This window comes from Bos indicus, chromosome 10 (genome assembly GCF_029378745.1).
Source record: "Bos indicus isolate NIAB-ARS_2022 breed Sahiwal x Tharparkar chromosome 10, NIAB-ARS_B.indTharparkar_mat_pri_1.0, whole genome shotgun sequence".
NCBI classification, from domain to species: Eukaryota; Metazoa; Chordata; class Mammalia; order Artiodactyla; family Bovidae; genus Bos; species Bos indicus.
In genome coordinates this window covers 101984107-102007551 of record NC_091769.1, presented here as the reverse complement: position 1 = coordinate 102007551, position 23445 = coordinate 101984107, and the positions used below count along the sequence as shown (strand labels likewise).

General features: G+C 46.1%; 1 protein-coding gene across 7 annotated transcripts in view; it reads left to right on the top strand.

Annotated features, from left to right (window-relative positions):
* Positions 1-23445, top strand: part of TTC7B (tetratricopeptide repeat domain 7B) — a 275490-nt gene that overhangs the window by 141145 nt on the left and 110900 nt on the right. For all 7 annotated transcript variants that reach the window (XM_070798024.1, XM_070798023.1, XM_070798022.1 and 4 more), the window contains 3 exons: positions 2627-2799; positions 10082-10145; positions 14779-14916. In XM_070798024.1, the coding sequence (XP_070654125.1) occupies positions 2627-2799; positions 10082-10145; positions 14779-14916 (375 nt within the window). The remainder of the gene's footprint in view (positions 1-2626; positions 2800-10081; positions 10146-14778; positions 14917-23445) is intronic.

The following is a 23445-nucleotide window of genomic DNA, read 5'->3' as shown; positions in this document are numbered from 1 at the left end:
AGTGTTCACAGCAGCACTCCTTACGGTAGCCAGAAGATGGAAACAATTCAAGTGTCTACCGCTGATGACTGAATAAACAGGATACGATGGAGTATCATTCAGCTGCAGAGAGGAGTGAAGGGCTGGTTCATGCTGCTCTGTGGACAAACCTTGAAAAGACTATGCTGAGTGACAGGAGTCAGACACAGGAAGACCACATGTTGTTTGGCTCCTTTTATGTGAAATGTAAACCAGGCAACCTACAGACACAGGAAGCAGAGTCGTTGTTCCCAGGGTGCGGGAGGAGGGAGAGTGGAGAGTGACTTCTTAAAGGATATGGGGTTTCCTTTTAGGGTAAAGAGTGTTCTGGATCTAGATAGTGACCATGGTTGTACAACACCGTGAGTGTGCTAAATGCCACTGGATTGCACACTTTAAAATGGTGAATGTTATGTGAGCTTTATCACAGTTTAAAAACACATGCAAAAAAAAGTGCATTTAATGACCAGCTTTGTACAAAGAAGTTCAAGTTCTTCTTCCAGACCAGCTTTCTTCCTTTTTTCCTTTCATTTGAAATATATTTGGTAGTTACCAACAATTGTTAGGCATTTAAACTACAAGCTGTATGTGCCCTGAGTATAAACCGTAAAAGTGTCATAGACGTTGGTGATCTTGCTGATAATTTCTCCTCTTCAGTCTCCTCTGAACTTCATTTGTGCTTTCAGTGAATATAACCAACATCCTTCCTAATCGGAGGTACATGATGAGCTAATGCCTTTAATATATGCAATCACATCAAAACCTCATTGAAAAGCTCTCTCGGAAAGGTTAATACCTTGAGGGAAAATGAGGTCTGACGTGAGCTGTCCAGCAGCGGACAAGCAGACTGTCTTGAGGACAGAGACTTTTACCTTAGAATCCCTCTGTGGCAGATACATCCACAATGTGAAGTTCCTGTTCATTTTTCTCCTTTAACATTTTTTTTCCCTCAGCTAGAGCCAGTGGAGGTTATTCTTGCCAGCTGATGCTTCCAGCAGAAGTCATTAGTTTATATGACTGCAGTGAGATCAAAATGAGGCCGTAACGGGAGGTTTAAGAAAATGGTCCAGGAAGTGTTTAGGTCCTGAAAATCGTGTTCTTATGAGATCTTTACAGATGGCTCAGTTGGGGATGATCGGAGTGCATCTAATTTCACATTTTTATAGACATTTAAAGCCAGTGGGTCTTACTTGGGAATAATGAAGAAAATATGCCTTTACCCAGTGGTTATCAGGAACCACTAAGCTAGTGATTGGTTTGCATTTAGGTTTCCTTGTGGTGTTTTTAGAGATTTCCCATAGATGAAAGCCTAGCAAAGTTCTCTTCTGGAACATATTGGTTTAAAAAGTCTTGTTCTCAGAAGATCAGTATCCTTTGCCTGCCTCTTCCAGGGAACGCTAAAACCACGCGGGAAACCTGCTGGGTGGCGCTCTCTTTCCCTGCCTCTGGCTGAGCGTGAGGTCGCCTGGATCACCCTGCAATGCAGTCCTATTTTCAGAGGGATTTTTAAAAATTTCTCTTCTTGGTCACTGGGAGATGATGAGGACATCCGTTAGCACAGTTCTTAGTACCTGCCTTCTCTCCCGCCCCCAGTACGTCGTCCGCGGCGCTACTGGGGCTTCCCAGGTGGCGCTGGCGGTGAAGAACCCGCCGCTGCAGGAGACATAAGAGACGCGAGTTCCATCCCTGGGTCGGGAGGATCCCCTGGAGGAGGGCGTGGCAACCCACTCCAGCACTCTTGCCTGGAGAATCCCATGGACAGAGGAGCCTGGCAGGCCACAGTCCAGGGGGTCGCAAGGAGCCGGACAGGACTGGGTGACATAGCACGTGAGCACCCATGGTGCTGCCCCAGGCAGCAGAGCTACAGAGTTAGGAAAACACAGTAACCTGCATCCAGTCTAGGAGGACAAGACTCAGACATTTCTGAGTTTTCACAGTGAGAAAAGAGATACCTACCCGGCTTTGAAAAAATGTATTTCTTGATCAGTATCCATAGTTCCCACTTTGCCCTCTCTGCACTTTGCACAAGGCCAGTGGGAGCCTTGGGCCGGAAGACCCAGGAGGCAGGGAGAACAGGTCAGGGTCTCAGGTGCTGAGGGCCAGGGCAGGGACACGTAGGACTTGTCCTTGGCACGCCTAAGAAGGAAGACGTTCTAAAAATCTGCACCGGACATCCTCTTTTCATCAACAAAGAGACTTTTTTCAGGGATTACATCATCTAGGTTGAGTTCTGGCTTTCTGCCACCTTCAGGCTTTAGCAGGCATCGGTTGGAGAGTGATGAAAATATTTGCAGTTCACCTATTATTTAGTTAATATAAGAGCTTTTGGAAAAGAGCTTAACTAAAAATTTCAGGTCCAAAACATGTTTAGTGTTCCAGAATATAACAGAAGCAGGGCAGCATTTGAAGGGCATGAGGTTATCTGTTTTTTAAATGTTATTTTTATTGTCATCAACGGGAGAATTTTCATCAAAGTAAAAATGTTTAATGAGTCTTGGAATAGTGATGACCAAGTGGTGGCTGAAAAATATTCACTAAATGAGCAAATGAATGAGTGAATGACACAAAATAGATTGACGGCTGTCCCTTTGCTCCTTTCTGTCCCCAGACAATAGCCAGGCAGCTGGCGGAGATCCTGTTGCGGGGTATGTGTGAGCAGAGCTACTGGAACCCTCTGGAGGATCCGCCATGCCAGTCACCCCTGGACGATCCTCTCCGGAAAGGAGCAAACACGAAAACCTACACGCTCACCCGGAAAGCGCGCGTCTACTCAGGAGAGAAGTACGGGGACTGCTGCCTCATTTGTGGGTCGGGGATGGGAGGGAGACTTGGGGCCCCCAGGCGGCACTAACGGTTAAGAACCCGCCCGCCCAGGCAGGAGACAGGAGACCAGGATTCAGTCCCTGGGTCAGGAAGGTCCCCTGGAGCAGGGCGTGGCAACCCACTCCAGTGTTCTTGCCTGGAGAATCCCACGGGCAGAGGAGCCTGACTGGCTACAGTCCATGGGGTCACAAAGCATCAGACACACCTGAAGCGACTTACACACACACACACACACACACACACACACACACAAGAGTGTATAGACGTTCAAGGGTAGATTTTTTCTCTCCTGAAAGAGAACCAGACGAGCAAGTCTAATTTACCAGTTTAATAAAGATACCTCTTTATTTTTCATAACTTCAGCAAAATCCATGCACTAGTGGGGACCTTTTAAGTAAGAAAATGCTCTCATTCTTATCTAAAATAGCTTGGTTGCTATTCTCAGTCTTCACTGTTGGTTTTGGGATTTTCATTCAGATTATTACAAGAACTTCAGCATCATACAAAGTTATTAGTAAGCCAGAGCTCACTTTTTTTCTTTTCCTCAGCAATTCCTTGATCCTTTGTTTAAAAATTTGTTTTACACCGAATTAGCTGTAAGAAGAAGGAGAATTAAGTAATTAACAAATGATTCATAATTTATAAGTGACTGAAAGGTGACGTCTCTGTAGAGTGCGTTCATTGTTTTCGGTTTTGAAGTTGGGCTGGATCACCTCTGAGGATGGTGGGGTAAGGGTCCACGCCAGCTCCCTCTGGGCTTTCCCCCTCGGGAAGGAGTAGGCGGGAGACAGAGAGAGGCCCCGAGGCGGCAGGAAGACAGGACCCGGCGTGGCTCATTCCCGACTCCTCCCTTCGGAGCCTTCCTTCCCGTCTTTGTTCCCACAAGACTGAGGCTGGTGGCTTTTCACAACCTCGCAGTGAGGGAAAGAGGAACATGTGTGAATAACTAAGGACATCTCCTTTAGTCACTGTGCGGTGGGAAAATGGCGGAAAGCCCTCAGGCTGCTGCTGCTGAGGCCCCGGGGAGCGCTGACAGACATGGGGACTGGAGGGCTATCGCGGTGAGGCTTCTGAGCACCGCTCTGCAGCTTCGGGGGCAGCACTTCTCAGGGTAACTGCCTCTCAGTTGGTCAGTCAGTTCAGTCGCTCAGTCGTGTCCGACTCTGTGACCCCATGGACTGCAGCACACCAGGCCTCCCTGTCCATCACCAACTCCCAGAGTTCACTCAAACCCATGTCCATTGAGTCAGTGATGCCATCCAGCCATCTCATCCTCTGTCGTCCCCTTCTCCTGCCGTCAATCTTTCCCAGCATCAAAGTCTTTTCAAGTGAGTCAGTGCTTCACATCAGGTGGCCAAAGTATTGGAGCTTCAGCTTCAACATCAGTCCTTCCAATGAACACCAGGACTGATTTCCTTTAAGGATGGACTGGTTGGATCTCCTTGCAGTCCAAGGGACTCTCAAGACTTCTCCAACAGCACAGTTCAAAAGCATCAATTCTTTGGCGCTCAGCTTTCTTCCTAGTCCACCTCTCACATCCATACATGACCACTGGAAAAACCATAGCCTTGACTAGATGGACCTTTGTTGGCAAAGTAATGTCTCTGCTTTTTAACATGCTCTCTAGGTTTGTCATTGGAGAAGGCAATGGCACCCCACTCCAGTACTCTTGCCCGGAAAATCCCATGGACGGAGGAGCCTGGTAGGCTGCAGTCCATGGGGTTGCTAAGAGTCGGACACGACTGAGCGACTTCACTTTGACTTTTCATTTTCATGCGTTGGAGAAGGAAATGGCAACCCACTCCAGTGCTCTTGCCTGGAGAGCCCCAGGGATGGGGGAGCCTGGTGGTTGCCGTCTGTGGGGTCGCACAGAGTCGGACACGACTGAGCGACTTAGCGGCAGGTTTGTCATAGCTTTCCTTCCAAGGAGTGTCTTTTAATTTCATGGCTGCAGTCACCATCTGCAGGGATTTTGGAGCCCAAAAAAGTAAAGTCTCTCACTGCTTCCACCTTTTCCCCATCAATTTGCCATGAAGTGACGGGACCGGATGCCATGATCTTCGTTTTCTGAATGTTGAGTTTTAAGCCAACTTTTTCACTCTCCTCTTTCACTTTCATCAAGAGGTTCTTTAGTTCCTCCTTGCTTTCTGCCATAAGAGTGGTGTCATCTGCATATCTGAGGTGATTGATATTTCTCCCGGAAATCTTGATTCCAGCTTGTGCTTCTTCCAGCCCAGCGTTTCTCATGAGGTACTCTGCATATATGTTAAATAATCAGGGTGACAGTATACAGCCTTGACGTACTCCTTTTCCTATTTGGAGCCAGTCTGTTGTTCCATGTCCAGTTTTAACTGTTGCTTCCTGACCTGCACACAGGTTTCTCAAGAGGCAGGTAAGGTGGTCTGGTATTCCCATCTCTTGAAGAATTTTCCACAGTGTATTGTGATACACACAGTCAAAGGCTTTGGCGTAGTCAATAAAGCAGAAATAGATGTTTTTCTGGAACTCTCGTGCTTTTTCGATGGTCCAATGGATGTTGGCAATTTGGTCTCTGGTTCCTCTGCCTTTTCTAAAACCAGCTTGAACATCTGGAAGTTCATGGTTCACGTATTATTGAAGCCTGGCTTGGAGAATTTTTAGCATTACTTTGCTAGTGTGTGAGATGAGTGCAATTCTGCGGTAGTTTGAGCATTCTTCAAAGAAAGCATTGCCTTTCTTTGGGATTGGAATGAAAACTGACCTTTTCCAGTCCTGTGGCCAATGGCCACTGCCTCTCGGTCTTCTTAAACTGACCCTGGTCTTTCTCTCTCTCATCATCTTGTTCAGTTTGCATTTCTTGTATGGATTCAGACTAGTGAGCGTTTTCTTAACTTTTTCCTGCATTCCTTACCCCTTATCTGGATTCATAGAACATCTGTTCTAGCAGTTCTCAAACTCTCACTTTTAAAATGCTGACCCCTTATTATGAGCTATTTAGCATCAGGACTGAGGTTCTTTTTTAGGTAATGTTTTTAAACCTTAAAAATAGACCCTAGATTTTCCTCTGCTTTGGATGCTTCATAAGTGCCAGTATTTTGAAGACTCCAGCTCTTGCTTCCTCCCGCAGTCAAGTTTGACATGTGGATGAAGCTCTGTGTCTGTCTGGGTGCTACTCCAGTGTGCCCTCACCTCTTGAAGGAAGCAAAGCTCAGAGTGCTGGCCGTGTCTCCCTTCTTTCCAGAACCACTCAGTCTTTGCCATACATCAGCTTCCCCATCTGTACAAGAGTTATGGAGGCAAAACATAGATCAAGTTAAATGTAGTTATTAGTTAATGGGAAGATTCCCATGCCATGAATGGTTATTGAGACACAAATTTCACTTCACACAAATAGACACAGTCATTTTTATTAATGTTTTGTTGAGATCTAATTCACATACTATACAATTCACTCATTTAAAGTGTACAATGCGCTTTAATATAGCTTTTAATATAGTCACATTGCTCATCACTGTGGTCAAATTTAGAATATTTTATTACCCCCAAATAAACCTAGCACCCCTTAGCCTGCCTTCCCCCGAAACCCTTATATTTTCACATGAATTTTGGGATCATTTAGTCTATTTCTACAAAAAAGAGCAACTAGGATCATGATAGGAAATGAGTGTAATTTGTAGATTAATTTGAGGAGCGTTGCCATCTTAGCAGGGCTTCCCAGGTTGTGCTAGTGGTAAAGAACCCGCCTGCCAATACAGGAGACTTAAGAGACATGGGTTCGATCCTGGGGTTGGGAAGATCCCCCGGAAGAGGGCATGGCAACCCACTCCAGTACTCTTGCCTGGAGAGTCCCTGGATAGAAGAGCCTGGCAGGCTACAGTCCATGGGGGTCACAAAGAGTCGGGCACGACTGAAGTGACTTAGCACACGTGCGCACCATCCTAGCAATAGTAAGTCTTCATGACCATGAAATGTCTTTCCATTTATTTTCCTTTAATTTTTTTGACAACAATTTGAAGTTTTCAAGGTATAACGTTTGCACTTCTTTTGTAAACTTACCTAAGGGCGTTTTGGTGTGTGTGGTATTCTTTTCAATACTATCATAAATGGAATTGTTACTATTACTTTTATTTTGGGGTTGTTTGTTGCAACTATATAGAAATACAATCGACTGTCTGAATTGAACGTTTACGCTGAAGTCTTGCTGAACTGCTTTATTAGTTCTAATAGTTTTTTAGATCCCTTGGGATTTTCTATATACAAGATCATGTCGTCCGCAAATACAGTTTTACTTCTTCCTAACATGGATACCTTTTGTTTCTTTTTCTTTCTTCCATTGTATTCCTCCTCATAAGAAGCACTTGAGGTGGCTTAGATAGAGAAATGCACATTAGATTAGACAGTTATCACAAAGTGAAGAGGAGGCTAGAAACGCCGATTTTGTGCCAGGAAGCGGATAACGATTTTTCGAACCCTAGGAGTGCCACACGCCATGCTGAGCCCCTCTGTAGGCCTCAGAGGGGAAAGAATTATCCTGGCGCCCAAATACAGGTCCGAACCTCCTGGCAACCAATGCAGAGGCTTTGGTAAGGATGAGGATGCTGTCTGAAGGATAACAATGAGGGACATTGAAAGATCCTGATAACTACTTCATGTCAGAACCGAAGGGATAAATGGCCAGCTCTTCCATCACCTTCCTCCAGATCTAAGGCTCCAGTTTCCCAGCTCCGCAGCCTGAGGCCTGGGGGCCCAGGACCTCCCCTTGACACTCTTGGGCCCTAAGGGGACACATCACAATAGGAGAGCCCAGCAGTTTTCACTGTCCACCCTGAGCTCCGCAGGGAAGAGGGAAAGAACGGCCAGAAATAGGTCTAGAGAATTCGTAATTGGCGGGGGGTAAACTACAGTCTGCAGTTTTTCAGGTGTGTCTCAAAACTGTCCTTTCCCTTCCTCTGGTCCCTGCTTCTTCCTGCAGGTCCTCAGAGCTTTGCAGCGCCCCTGCGGACCCATCTTGCCTGCCTTGAAAAGCGTAGAGGATACAGGAAGGGTAGAGGAAGTAGAGTTAGAATCGGTTAATGTGCTACTTGTTAGCAGCTCTGGTTAAAATAACACAACCTCACATACAAGCAGCCTAGACGGTGCAGATGGAATCTGGGGATTATTTTGGACGCAGTTTGCTGGTGTTAAGTCACAATTAGCATGGGCTCTCTCTCTTTTCAGTTAGTCTGGACAATGCAGAGCTGGCTAGCTATGGAGCAAAAAAAAAAAAAAAAAAAAGCTTAATGTTACTGCTTTTTTTGTGAGGCCCCAGTTGCATGTGAACATGAACCAGAATGTCAGGAACTGATGGCAGGATGGACACACACACACACACACACACACTCACTCACATGAGCATTCTGAATTCAAAGCCTGTAGGCTCTATTTCTGAATTTAAGGGGAAAGAAGAGTTCTCTCTTGTAAAAACCCAAGGGACCTAAAGCTACCTCTTAAATGAGGTCACTGCAGATTCTAGAATCTCGCTCCTTGCTCACAGGCGCCCCCCTCCCCACTTTTAAAAAATTTTTTAATTGGAGGATAATTGCTTTACAGAATTCTGTGGTGTTCTGTCAGACCTCAACAAGAATCAGCCACAGGCACACCCATGTCCCCTCCCTCCCGGACCCCCTCCCGTCTCCTCCCACCCCAGCCTGCAGCCTGAGCTCCCGGAGTCGTACAGCAGGTTCCCATTCTATCTATTTCACACACGGGCCTGTACATTTCCACGTTACTCCCTCTTCCCATGTCCATAGCTCTGTTCTCTATGTCTGTTTCTCCCTTGCTGCCCTGAAGCTCACAGGCGCTTTTTTTAAATCTTAGTCCTGAAAGAGCAATAGGAACCGTCCCACAGGTGGTCTCCTTACGTCCAGGATGTCCGAGTTGTAAAGTCTCAGCCACTGTACTTTTCTTACTCCTCATGGTCTTTTGACACAGTACAAAAATTGCCGGCACTTAAAAAGAACAAGTATTTAGAATCATTTGGAAAACACTTTTTGACCATTTGGGGGTGGCATGGGGCCTCATCCCTTCTCTTAAGTTAAATGTAATAGTACACCAGGGAAGGTGTAAATTTAGTCTTTATTTAGTCATCTCCAAAACATCCAGGCGTTTGTTTGTTTGTTTTTAACCAAGTTAACTTCTTGTTTTCGGCCCCACTGTATGGCATGCAGGATCTTAGTTCCCCAGCCAGGGACTGAACCTGTGCCCCTGCATTAGGAGCGTGGAGTCTTAACCACTGACCAGGGGGAAGTCCTTAACCAAGTTCATTCTTCCTGCATTAGGAGCGTGGAGTCTTAACCACTGACCGGGGGAAGTCCTTAACCAAGTTCGTTCTTCCTGCATTAGGAGTGTGGAGTCTTAACCACTGACCGGGGGAAGTCCTTAACCAAGTTCGTTCTTCCTGCACTCTTCTAGCATTCCACAAAAAAGACTTGAGTTTGGCCCAACTTGTGATGCAACTCACAGTTCTACTCAAGGATTCTAGAGCTTTAGAATGGAGAAAATCGCAGGAAGTCTTTTAAAATGCTCAAACCAGAAAAAAAAAATGATATAGAGAATGGAGATCAGAGTTATGTTTGGCTTTTATTGTTCTATAATCCTGAGCAACATTGAGCCTAAAAGCCTTTCCTTTGAATCCAAGATGTTGAGTCTAGCCAAATTCCACAAAATTGATCAATAAGACAGTTCTTGTGTGTTACCCCAAAATACAGCATGTGTGTTTCTGTAAGATAGCTCACTTAGCTCACGAAACTCTTACAGTGTCCTAGGAATTATCCAAACTCTAAAATTGCTTCCAATCTCCTATTTCATCGAAATGACAATATACAATATGCCAGCTAGCAAGTAAGATATAAGAAGAGTACCGGGTAGTGAAATGTCTGCAGTTTATAACTCATAATGGGTTTAGGAGAAAGTCTGTGTTATTGAGACAATGTCAGTTTGTACTTATCAAAATTTCTGCCTCTATAATAGTCACAAATGTTACTTGAGCTTTTAACTTGGTTTCTACAGCTTTACTCTGCTACCTGCTATTTAAATGCATAGTTAAAATGTATAAATTCCATAGAAGTAAACAAATTAATTCAAGTGTCCATCATCCAGCATTTTGCTTGGGTTCTATACTATATAAAAATCTAGAAGCTGTTAGCATTCAGTCCTGCTCTTAGTCATATATTTTGTGTTACTTTGAAATTGCCATATATCAAAGTGAATTTTCTTTATACAGCATTTTTTGTCCTCAAGAAAATACTGAAGAAGCCCTGTTGTTACTGCTGATTAGTGAATCAATGGTGAGTAGAATATGTTTTTACATTTTTCTTTCACCGATTCCTTTAGTTCCTGTTTTGATATGGTGACTCCATCAGGATAGTGACTCTTTCTTTGCATAAACAAGAAGAATACTTTCTGAAGGGGATACCTGGTGGGAAAAATAACTACAGTGGTTTAAAGAGAGATGTTTCTAATTCTTGGGCTGGCTAGAAATGGCCCTAAGTTGGCCTGAAGCGTGAAGCTTCTCTTTCCCTTAGCAATTAGCAGGCATCTAAGTTCATTCATTTATCCACAAAGTACTGATTGGACAAGAACACGGTTGCATATGGGTAACTACACCTAAAATGACCATCAGGGGAAACTTAAATTGGTGGGGGGCGGGGAGAAGCCCTCAAGGGTAAACCTTTATGAGCCCTCTTCATTTGCCTTGGTGGGAGGGAGAATTTGGGGGTGAAACACTGGCTGTATTGAACCTCGGGGAGAAGCCCTCAAGGGTAAACCTTTATGAGCCCTCTTCATTTGCCTTGGTGGGAGGGAGAATTTGGGGGTGAAACACTGGCTGTATTGAACCTCTGGTTTCCGTAGCAGCAGCCTGATGAACCTGCCTGTGTTCCCACCCAGGTCCTCTCTCCAATCCCCCACCTGTTCCCCAGGCATTGCAGAGTCCCAGGCCAGGAGAGCCCACTCTGTTACCCGGCTCTGCTGTTGGGAGGGAGTTTTTGCCAGACCATCAGATTCCTTTGAGATGTTTTCTTAGTGTTTGGCCAGGAGATCGAATTTAGGTCTAGAATTTCATCGTTCATCATTTACTGGGTTTCTTCTTGGCACTTCGCTAGGCGTGACAGCCCAGCTTGAAGCATGCCAGAGTAATGTGGGTCATAGTAGTTAGTACCTTGGCACGTAAATGATGTGTGCTGAGCACCTGAGCAGAACAGCAAGCCTTGGGGCTTGGAAGGTCATGTGCCCACCTACTCATTTAGACGAGGGACTAGAGGCATCCTTTAGTGGCCTCCTGTTCCTTCTAGCAGACATCCTGTCTCCTGTAACTCCCAACCTGCTGGGCAGGCAGGAGGAAAAACAAGGAGAAAAAGGAGGTGTGACTAAAGCAAGAGAAGGTGGTCCGCTCTACTCCAAGCTTACAGTTTAAATGGAGGCAGGAAGTATTCCAGGGAAGAAGACTTAGAAACCCCTCTACTCCAAGCTTACAGTTTAAATGGAGGCAGGAAGTATTCCAGGGAAGAAGACTCAGAAACCCCTCTACTCCAAGCTTACAGTTTAAATGGAGGCAGGAAGTATTCCAGGGAAGAAGACTTAGAAACCCCTCTACTCCAAGCTTACAGTTTAAATGGAGGCAGGAAGTATTCCAGGGAAGAAGACTTAGAAACCCCTCTACTCCAAGCTTACAGTTTAAATGGAGGCAGGAAGTATTCCAGGGAAGAAGACTCAGAAACCCCTCTACTCCAAGCTTACAGTTTAAATGGAGGCGGGAAATATTCCAGGGAAGAAGACTTAGAAACCCCTCTACTCCAAGCTTACAGTTTAAATGGAGGCAGGAAGTATTCCAGGGAAGAAGACTCAGAAACCCCTCTACTCCAAGCTTACAGTTTAAATGGAGGCAGGAAGTATTCCAGGGAAGAAGACTCAGAAACCCCTCTACTCCAAGCTTACAGTTTAAATGGAGGCAGGAAGTATTCCAGGGAAGAAGACTCAGAAACCCCTCTACTCCAAGCTTACAGTTTAAATGGAGGCGGGAAATATTCCAGGGAAGAAGACTTAGAAACCCCTCTACTCCAAGCTTACAGTTTAAATGGAGGCGGGAAATATTCCAGGGAAGAAGACTCAGAAACCCCTCTACTCCAAGCTTACAGTTTAAATGGAGGCAGGAAGTATTCCAGGGAAGAAGACTTAGAAACGGCTGCTGAGTGAAGAAGGGGCAGAAGAGGCTGCGGTTGGGCAGGGAGGGTAGGTTTCTTGCCTTAATTTAAAGCTTTGGGTTTTCTTTTTCTGTGAAATGGCCCTGAGATGTTTACAACAGGGAGACTGCTTGAGTTACCGCATCTTTTTATTTGGAAGCCCTTTGACGTCATTGGCCCCACTTCCTCTGAAGGATACAGGTCGCCTCCATGGCTCATCTTTCCTTGACTGTCAGCTGGTGACTGCGGATGGTGTCATTTACATCCTCTCCTCTGCCTTGGCACAGTCGCGGAGGCGCATATGTGCACAGGCCAGCACCTGTGGCCTCCTGTAACTGGTATTCAGACGAGCAGATCTCGCTGTGCTCCGTCGCAGGTTCTGTGGCGGGTGGATGGGGCGGGGGGAGTGCTCACTGCCATTCCCTCCTCCTCACGGGGCTCTTCACAACCTGGTATTTAGCTTCCTTTGGGCAAACTCGGTTAGTGACAGTGGAAAAGTCCTGAGAGCATGGTGACCATACACTTTCGATCTCTTGGACAATTCTGATTGAAAATTTGTGTTGTGTTGTCAGGCTGTGTGCATTGCAGTTTGGAATTTGGGAAAGCTGGTGACATCTCTAGAATGCATGCTCTCAGAGTCAGTGCCTTGGGAGTGACGTCTAACTCTCCTGCTCCCTCACTGCAGTGATAGACCCTAATAATACTCAAATTTCAGATCCCCTTGAGGCAGTCAAATTTGACTCTGTCATATTTAATTTCCAGAAAATCTCTTCAGAGGATGATGAAATCCAAATGATGACAGTAAATAAGAAGGACGAGGTTTGCCAACCAGGACAGTTATCTTCTCCCTGTAAATCATTCCATGGTTACGTAGGTAGAAATCTAAATTAAGTTGCCTTTGGAAGCCTTTTTTCATGTCCCTTGATTTTTTTTTTTTCTTCCAGTTTTTAGACAGAAAATAGATGTGCTCAATTTCAGAACCAAAATGAGAATTGCTGTGTTGTGTGTGTGTATGTGTGTCTGAGAAAACTGTATTCTCCTCTGGTCCTGATTTTAACTTAGAAACATAAATTTGTCAATGGTCCCTCTGCCTACAGGAACTCATTTGGAGTTGAACTGTGTTCTTACCTCAAATCAAATTAGTTTCTCCAGGAGAAGGGAGTTATCAGAACTGTAATTTAGCACAGTTACCACTGAGACAGCATTCTGGGATATTTATTATTTGTGGACCTGCTTGAGATTCTGTACTGTACCTTTTTAATCAAAAGGCACTGATAGACTTTCTTTTTAAAAAGAAAAAAGGAACACGTTTGGCATAACCTGAAAATCTTTCTTAAATGATGTTTTGTTGTGTTCCCTTCTGTCCCAGGTCGGTCTCAATATGGAACATTTGGAGGAAATAAATCAAATGAGACCACTGGTAGCAGGCCCTATTTCCCTCACAGCTTCTTTTGTTGGCTCCAAAGGCATTCCTAACCAGAAAAACTTACAATGAAATTTTAAAAAGCAGGCTTGTTTCCATAAGAGATGACTCACTTTGTAGGAAGTGGCCTGTCTTATATATTTCTTATTTGTCTTTGACATTTAAGAGGAAGGAGTTTTAAAATGAGTAAGTACTGACAGGAGGCTACAAGTCCATGCCTTGGACTCACACAAAAGAAAGCATCCATCTCATTAGTGACTGAGAAGGTGTGTGCATGGCTTTTCCAAGTGTCAGGCTGGAAGGTAAACGCTGGGCTGCCGAGACTAGGGACCCTGGTCTCTCGAGAGCCAGTTTCACAGGGAAAATGGAAGGGCCCTTTCTGTGTTCCTAGGGATGGCTAGGTCTTGAGCCTTCTGTTAATTAGAAGGAAAAGAAGACAGGCAAAGTCTAACTTTATTGGTACTGAACTCCCTGTTAGGGAGAAAAGGAAAATGAGCTACGTTTAGAGTCTCCAGTACATGTGATGTGTTTGGAGGAACTGGTGGAGTAATTGCAAAAGTAATGAAAACAAGTTGCCATGGAGAGCAGTTGATTTCTAGATAAATGAGATGAATAAGCTTGAATGCGCCTGCGGTATTTCTGTGCTGAGCAGTGGGGGTGTGAAATAGACAAGCCTCCTTGTTCTCCCCAGTCCTTTGCGCTAACATCTTTAAAAACCAAAGTCTGTTTGCTTCTTACTTTCTCTTCTACATCTGTTCTGTGCTTCCCTGAACAAAGTTGAAGGAGTCTTTGTAGTCTTTTCCAGTGAAGCTATCATACAGAGATTTGAATGTTGCTTGGGTGAGAGAGGGAAAGATACATCTCTGTAGGACTGATGTGCCCTGATAACACCGTTTGGCAATGGAAGTGTGGGGCTGGGGATTTTCTCCTGCTCTTTCATGTAGAGGAGAAGCAGGATCCATAAGTGAGACACGGCAGGGCTTCATCTGATGGATGATTCTGCTGCCCCGGAGCGCAGCTGTGTCCGCTGCGTGGCTGGCTGTGAACCTGAGCCCAGGAGAAACCACTGTGCTTTGCATCCACTCCTGAAGCTTCCTCCAGGCGCCTGCCAATGCGGACAAGTGCCCTCCAGGCCTTCTGAGTCCTGCGGTGCTCTGGGGATCTTGAGTAAACGACCCCTTACTCACTCCTGCCCTTGTCCCCAGGCCCTCGGCAAGCTCTCAGGGGCAGCAGGCCCTGAATGGCTTCCCTGCACAAAGCGATAGCTGTGTGCACGGCCAGCTCACCATCTGCTTCTCTCTTCCGTGTTGTTTTCAGGCCAACCGGGACGCTGTGCTGAGCAGGATACCTGAGCACAAGAGCGACCGTCTCATCAGTTTACAGAGTGCATCTGTGGTCTATGATTTACTGACCATTGCTCTTGGAAGAAGAGGCCAGTATGAGATGCTGTCAGAGGTACAGCCCTTGAGTCTGGTTGACTTCCAGGCAGTGGGTGGTGCTGGCGGTGTGAGTGCTGGAGGACCTGGGCTACCTGGTCTTCACACATACACACACACACACACACACACACAGGCGGTGTGTGCACTGGGAAGAGCTGGCGGACCTGGTCCTGCCACACACACACACACACACACACACCGCCCCCCTCACTGGCAGCCATGTACCCTCGGGCCCCTCATCTAACTTTGGTTTCCTTCTCTGCAAAATGGGAATCAGGCTGCACAATGCGGTGGTAGAATTCGCTTGTGCTCAGTTCCTACTGGTGGTCCATAAACCCACTGGGGGTGAGTTTGTGTGTTAAGAGAAAGCGAGCGTTTCTCAGGCACTTTCTTCTTCAGTGTGATTTCCACACTGATCCCCATTCTCCGACCTGTGATATTAATTTCCTTGTAAAGCTGGTTTTATTTTATGTCAAGTATTGAGGCGTAACTCCTGGCGCACTAACGACTTCCGGCCCAGGGTGCGGCGAGTGAGCCGGGACTTCCGGCCCAACGTGTGTCAGGTGAGCCGGGACTTCCGGCCCAGGGTGCGTCGAGTGAGCCGGGACTTCCGGCCCAACGTGTGTCAGGTGAGCCGGGACTTCCGGCCCAGGGTGCGTCGGGTGCGCCGGTGCGGGCTTAAGGGAGAGTAAACGGTGCCTTCACGTGTAGTCTTTCGCTCATTCTGAGGAGACCCCAGTTGCTTGTAGATATCGTTGCCGCCTCATTCCCTCAGCTGCTAAGAGACATTCAGGCTGGAAGCGGACTGCTTTACAGTTTCAGGAGAAGCTGGTTAGTCGGAGGCCATGCTTATGCGTTATTGAGGGACTGCCCAGAACACCAGATCTACCCCCCGAGAGGCTAACTCAGTCACAGGACCACTTTATCTCTTCTCCAGTGGAGTAAAAAGAAAGGGAGGAAAGAAAAACCACTCCTTTTGTTCAAATGAACCTTTCCACGGTATTTATCTTGTTTCTTCTAAATTTATACGCGTTGCAACAGCCTCTGGGCACGCGGACAGGGAATGAAATACTGTAACAGATTGGCTGACGTCGGACCGGCGCCCGGCTCACCCTGTAGCCTGCCGGTGCACCGCCTCTTTAAGCAGGAGCCTCGGGGAACAGACGAGCCTGCGTGGCTCCCATCTTTTTTTAGCCTTTGGTTTGGTGACTATACAGGGCGACCGTTACTCAGGCTTCAAAAAAAAAAAAAAAAAAAGCCCCTCGCAATCTGGCTCAGATGAAGCGACGAGTCCAGATGTTCCTGTCCCAAAGTGTACACCCGGGCACGTCCCAGGCTTGGGGTGGGCCCGGGTTCTTCATCACCCCGGGGGCTTTGACTCCCAGGGACCCTCTCCTCCTGGCCAGCTGAGTTCCTGTCCACCGCCTCCACCAAGGAGCCCATCTGCAGGGAGAGAGCCAGGCAGCTCACAGCTGAGTTCTTTTAAGGTGAACTTCCCTCCCTGCCCCGACAACCACTAAAAGTCTCTCGGCGTCCAAGGCTGCGTGGGGCTTGCACGACCCCTCTCCTCCCATCACGGGGCCACAGAACTGGTCCCCGGCTTGAAATTCGCCTCTGTCCGAAACAGGTGTGAGGAGGCCGGGGTGGCCGGCGTGGCGGACGGGCTGGACGGCCCCTGCCTGCAGGCTTATTCTCGTGCCACGAATGGCTCTGGGGGGACGGCTGTCACCTAGCGGCATTTGTCTGTGAGGCGGAGGCTCCCTGGCTTGTGCTTCCGCCTGGCGCGGAATCCTGGGACCGCGTTTTCAGCCAGATAGCTTTCACCTTGACATCACGCCTCGCCTTGTCCCGTGGTCGTGCCCTGACACTCAAGTCACTGGGTAGTCTGGTTGGTTGGCAGAGCCTTGATTCAGAATTTCACCGCACTGGTCACATGGACCCTGTGGAGACAGTGCGGGGTTGATTTGAAGGGGCTGGAGCAGAACAGTGGGAGCCTTTGGAGCCTTTTGAATTTTGTACCATGTCAGTGTTTTACCCATTAAAAATGTAAGTCAGTGGATCAAATATATAAAATGGAGGGCATTCATTTTTTTAATCCCATATATATGCAGGCCCTGATTCTGTGCCGGGGGCTGTGATTAGGGCTGAGGGCGCAGTATCTTGATCAAGGTGGGGTCCCTGTGGGTGAGTGACCCCTAGTCCAGAAGAGGAGACAGCCAAAGCAGCAGGCACTAACCATCTGGGGTGCCTGATGTTGGGAGAGTCTCTGTGCAGGTTCTGCATACAGTCATGAAGGATTTGAATCCTCGGCCTTAGTTTTTCTTGCTATTTCTACTTGGGCTTGCAGATGGAGCTTTCCCCAGCAAACATTTGGTATCTGCGTTGTCTCAGATCTAAGTAGGGCTGTCGTGGGAGGAAGGCGAATTCGCAGAGCATCTCGCAGGCCAGGCCTGTCTTTGGAGAGCTCTCCTCCTGGGGACAGGGGCTCGGTCCACCCTTGGTTGACCAGACAACCCCCCTTTGCTCTCAGGTCCTACTTAATCTGTCCTGCTTCCCTCATTTGCTGCTGTTTTCTTTCTTTCATTTTTCCTTCTTCTCATTTACCCTTCCATTTTCTGAGGACTTTAGGTTAAAAGGCTAAGTGAATTTTTTTTAACTGAGGTAAATTTATAAAACATATACTTAGCCATTTTAGAAAGTTCAATGCAGTGGCATTTAATACTTTCCTGCTGTTGGGCAGTCATCACCTCCAATTTCAAAACATTTTCGTCACCCTGAAAGGAAACCCCATCCCCATAAGTATTTGTTCATCATTTCTCCTTCCTGCCAAGCCCTGTTAGCTGCTAATCTGAATTGTGACTCTGTGAATTTAGCTATTTTGAATATAATAAGTCCCCAACATACAAAGGAGTTCCGTTCAGAGAGCATGTTCGTAAGTCCAACATAGTGAGTCTAGATACCAACTAACACAATTAGCTATATAGTACTGTACTGTAATAGGTTTATAATACCTTTCACACAAATAATACATTAAAAGAAAAATAGCAGAACATTTTAAATTTTACAGTACAGTACCTTGAAAATACACTAGTACGTACAACCACTGGCATAGAGAGGCTGGCCATCAAGTGAACAGGCAGGAAGAGTTACTGACTGGAGGAGGGAGAGGAGGTGGGAGATGGTAGAGTTGAAGGGTCGTCAGCGATGGGAGATGGAGGGCAGGCTGCACTTTCACTCACACTTGGCACTGATGGGACACACATTTGCGTCTTTGAAAGTTTGTAACTTGAAGGTTCATATGTAGGTGACTGACTATATTTCATATGAATAGAGTCATCCAGTATATGATCTTTTGAGCTTATTATACTTCTTTCACCCACCTAATGTTTTAAGGTTCTTCTGTCTTTTAACATGAATCCATCCTCTTGGCTGATAACATTCCATCGTATGGATACACTGAGATTTGTTTCTCCATTTATCAGTTGCCAGGCATTTGACTGTGACACATAGTGCTGCTCTGGGCAGCCAGGCTTTAAACTTCCTACATTGCTCCTTCTTTTTTAGTGATTCTCGTTCATGCTGTGATGGTTGATATCCCATCTTCATCTCGTGCATCATCACCACAGTGATCTTTCTCAAACACCGTCTGTTGAAAAACATTTCATGGCTTTTCCCCTTGCCCCTTCTTTTTCTCCCTCTTTTTATTTTGTTTTGCTTTCATTTTCCTCCTAGAATGAAATTGACTTCATGGTCTTCCTGCCATAGGCAGCAGCCCAGCAGACTCCTTGAAGAGTTGAACAATATATACAATATGGAAAGGAAAAAGTCAGAGAATCCCACTCTTTAGAGATAGTTGAGTGCCCATTGACATTTTAGAGATCAGTTTTTTCATATTTCTCTGTTTTTTACACTTCATGAAACTTTTATTCAAAAATAGATATAGGCAGTGACTGTATATAACTTCATCATTTTATATAGCTGTAGAGTATTCCATTGTTTGAGTGTACTAAAATTTATGTAACCAGTTGCTGGTTTATAGTCATTTAGGATATTCCTAAATTTTGCCTTTAATAATGTTACATAATAGTTTTATTATAATTTTGAACCTATGCCTTATTGAATAAATACATGTACATCTTTGTAAGTTTCAAGGAATGGAATAATATTATAGGTGTTTTATTGTGAATATTCCCAATCATTCTTCTCCGCTCTATCAACACCCCCACCCCAGCCCAGCCTCCTCAACCCCCAAACCTAAGTCAGCCGTCTCATGTGTTCTGGACCCAGGCCCTAAAATCGGAGAGCTTGGGTTTGAGTTCCTGATTTGCCACTTACTAGTTGTATGATTCCAGCAAGTCATTAACCTCTTATGCCTCAGTCTCACCTTCTGTAAAATAGGAATAATACTCACACGCATCTCATATGATTCTGAGGCTTGTTTGCTAATCTGTGCAAAGGGCTCAGAACAGAGCCCAGCGCGTAGATTGCATTAAATGGCACCTGCATCCTGCCACGTTGTCCCTGCCACTCTGCACAGGACTTGCCTGGCACCGGGGAAGCAGCTTATTACACAGGAGTGATCCAATCTTTCCAGAAACTTCCAGTCATCAGGAACAAGCACGTGGAGAGGCAGCCAGTTAGAGAAGGCTGGACAGTGAAGGCGTGTTGATTGCAGGCGAAAGTTAGACCAGGTCCGGCGGAGCTGGCCGGTTGGCCACCAGGGAGGATTGCAGCAGCCAGTGTGGGAATTGGCTCCACAAGGCCTGAGAGGAGTTAAAACATCTAAGAGCAGAGGGACAGCCTTACCATCAAGGTCAGGGAGGCGGGAGGGCGGAGAGGAGGAGAGGACCCCGGGTGGAAAGTGTGGAGGCGGGTTGTCAGGCCCCGAAATGCAGGGGTCATCTTTGTGCTGGCTGGGACCTTTCATGAACAGAGGAGTCACCACCACCAGGCTGCTGTGAGAGAGGTGGTCTTGCCTCCTGCTCACCCCCTCCTCCCTTTTCTTGTCCCCAAGCAACAGCAACACTCCTGCGTCAGGACCTGCTGACCCAGGTCCTCCTGCCAGCAGGAAGAGGCCGGGGTGACTGCCTCGGCTCCCAGCCCGTCTCCTCTTCGCCCCTCCTGTCACTGACACCTTTGCGTGCGTTGTAAGTGCTGTGCAGACCCTACCCTTTAAGAGCTGTGCTTGGGGACTTCCCGGGCGGTCCAGTGGTTAAGACTCCATGCTTCTTAATGCAGGGGGCGCAGGTTCAATACTTGGTTGGGGAAGTAAGGTCCTACACTCCCGCTGCACAGCATGGCCAAAATAAAAATCTAAAAATTAAAAAAACGAAAGAACTCTGCTTACTCGGGGAGCAGAGCCACTCTCCTCTCTGGCTCTGTTGTTTGAGACAGAAGTCTCTTCTCGCATCTCAAGAAGGCCCCACACCATGCCTTTCTTTCTCTCGGGTGCTATTCAGCCAGACCCTGGTGAGGAGCATGGTGTACAGAGGGAATTCAAACCAAAGGAAAATCCCACCCTCATCCTGACAGGCTTAAATGCAAGCGCGATGGTTGCCGTCCCTCCAGTGCTAGGAGTCTGTGTGTTTTTAAAGACTCATGTGGGAACTGCCCTGGTGGTCCAGTGGCTAATACTCTGTGCTCCCAACGCAGGGGGCCCGGGCTCCATCCCTGGTCAGGGAGCTAGATGCCACATGCCACAGCTAAGACCCAGTGCAGCCAAATAAATAAATTAAAAACAAAAAGGCTCATGTGAGCCCTGCTGAAAGGCTCATGTAGGAAGGAACACTTCTTTTCTCCCTGTTCAATTTGAACAGCAGTGCTAGTTGGCATGACAACCTGTGCTATTAAAAGTAAAGCGACAAGCACCGCTTTCCTCGTTTTTGAGAATGAACCCAAGCTGCTAAGGAGGTTTGTTTCTTGACTATTAATGGCTCCATTTTAACGGAATGTTCTGGGGTCTTTTGTGAAGGGTGTGTGTATCCCCTCTACATAGACATGGCAGCTTTAAAGACAGAAATGGTATTTTTATCTTTCCCATTGAACTCATGTTCATTTGTTTATGGTAAATCTCAACAACTCTGTAGTTCTGTGGGTAGAAATGTCTGGCTAGTACCAAAGGGACATTTACACATCCCTACCCCCCAAGCACTTATTTAATCAGGGAGCCTCGTGAGAAACACTTGAAGGTCTAACGAAAGCTGCCTAACCGGCCTACCATTTGTTAGTTCACATTAGCGTTTGGTCTGTCGTGCAGCCCCACTCTGCAGAAACCCAGCCTTGACCTACGTGCCGGGGTCTCCAGAAGGCATTAGGGTGGCCTGATGGACTGGGAGCCACAGACTTCTGAGACGTGAAGACAGATTGTTTGGTTTATGTCGTCAGTCACTTAAGTCGTGTCCGACTTTGTGACCCCATGGACTAGAGCCTGCCAGGCTCCTCTGTCCATGGGATTTTTCCAGCAAGAATACTGGAATGGGTTGCCATTTCCTTCTCTAGGGGATCTTCCTAACCCAGGGATCAAACCCTTGTCTCCTGTGCCTCCTGCATTACAGGCATATTCTTTACTGCCGAGCCACTGGGGAAGCCTTGGTTTATTATAGGTACCCAATAACAACTTGCTAAATCACCCAGTCCTTCAAAACCAATGGACATTCTCATCCTGCTTTTCTTTGGTTTGTGGGTAAACTGTCTCTGGATGTGCAATGAGTGTAGCTTCCAGAGGTCGGCCCAAAGGTTAAAGGTCATTTACTTGGGAACTGGGTCACAGAGGAAGAGCTGGGCCCCACTTGGGGCAGAGCACTGACTGGTACGGATCCCAGCTCTGGTCCGGCTTTGGGAGTCAACTTCAAGAGGGATCAGCTACATCATTTTTATTGACAGTCCTGCCCCTAAGAATCTCAGCCACTGCATGGACACTGGTACCTACAACCCCACCGATATGAATATGTTTTTAAATTAAGCTTCATTGTTCTCTTCTTACAGCCCTCAAGGAAATAATTGTTTGCCTTAATGCCATATTAACCTTTTAAAAATGTATAATTCAGCGGCATTAACTAGATTCACAGTGCTCTGTAACTATTACGTCTGTTTCCAGACTTGATCCTCATCCCAAATAGAAACTCGTTATCTGCTAAGCAATACTCCCCATTCCCACAGCTTCCATAACCTGGTACCTCTAATTGCTGTGTCTGAATTTTGCCTATTCTGGGTACATTATATAAATGGAATCATGAAATACTAATATTTTGTTTCTGACTGATTGTGTAGTCTAGTGTTTTCAAGGTTCAACTATGTCATAATGATATATCTGATAGCGTCTATCAAAACTTCATTCCTTTTTATAGCTGAGTAGTATTCCATTGTGTGTATATGCCAATTTTGTTCATTCTTCTATTGATGGACACGTGGATTGTTTCCACATTTTAGCTATTGTGAATAATGCTGCTGTGGACACTAGTAGACACGTGTCTGAGTTCCTGTTTTCTTATATTCAAGAGTGAAATTGCCAGGTCATATGGTAATTCTTTTTTAACTTTCTGAAGAACTACTGAACAGTTTTTCACAGCAGCTGCACCATTTTGCATTCCAAACAGAAAGGCACAAGGATTCAAATCCCTCACCAACACTTGTTATTTTTTGTTTTTTGTTCACTCTATATGGCCGTTCTAGTAACAGAGACGGTAGCTCACGTGTGTTTGCCTGCTGCTGCTGATGTTGAGCATCTTTTCAGGCGCGTGTTTGGCGTTTGTGTGTCTTCTCTGGACAAATGTCTGTTCAGGACCTTTGCCTGTGTTTAAGTTGGGTTGTTTGTCTTTTTGTTGCTGAGTTATAGGAGTTCTTTATTTAGTACAGGTAAAAGTCTTAGCAGATATATGATTTGCAAGCATATTTTCCCATTCAGCAGGTTGTCTTTTTCTTTCTTGATAATGTTCTTTGATGCGCACAAGTTTCCAATTCCAGTGAAGCCTCGTGTACTGATTTTTTTTCTTTTGTTGCTCTTGCTTTGGTGTCATATCTAAGAATCCATTGCCAAATCCAAGGTCATGAAGATTTTTACCTATATTTTCCTATAAGAATTTTATGGGTTTTTTTTAAATTTTTTAAGAAACTGTATGGATTTTGCTCATATGTTTAGGTTGTTGACCCATTTTGAGCTAATTTTTGTATATGGTGTCAGGTGGGGCTCCAACTTCATTCTCTTACATGTGGAAATTCAGTTTTCCTGGCAACATTGTCTTAGAGGCTATTTTTCCCCCACTGGTTGAATTTGGTGCCCTTGTCAACAGTCCATTAGGCAGCAGATGTGTGGGTTTGTTTCAAGGCTTCCGTTCTGCCCTATCGGTCTGTTTTCGTTGCTATGGCTTTATGATAAGCTTTAAAACTGGGAAACTGTGTTTTCCAGCATTGCTCTTTTTCAAGATCGCTTTGACTCTTCATTGTTTCTGATATGGCATCAACTCTGGGTTCTTCGTCTTTGACTGCGCTCCTCACAGTGCCTCCTCCTCTGTCTGTGCCAGCCCCCCGCCCCCGCCCCCGCCCCGGC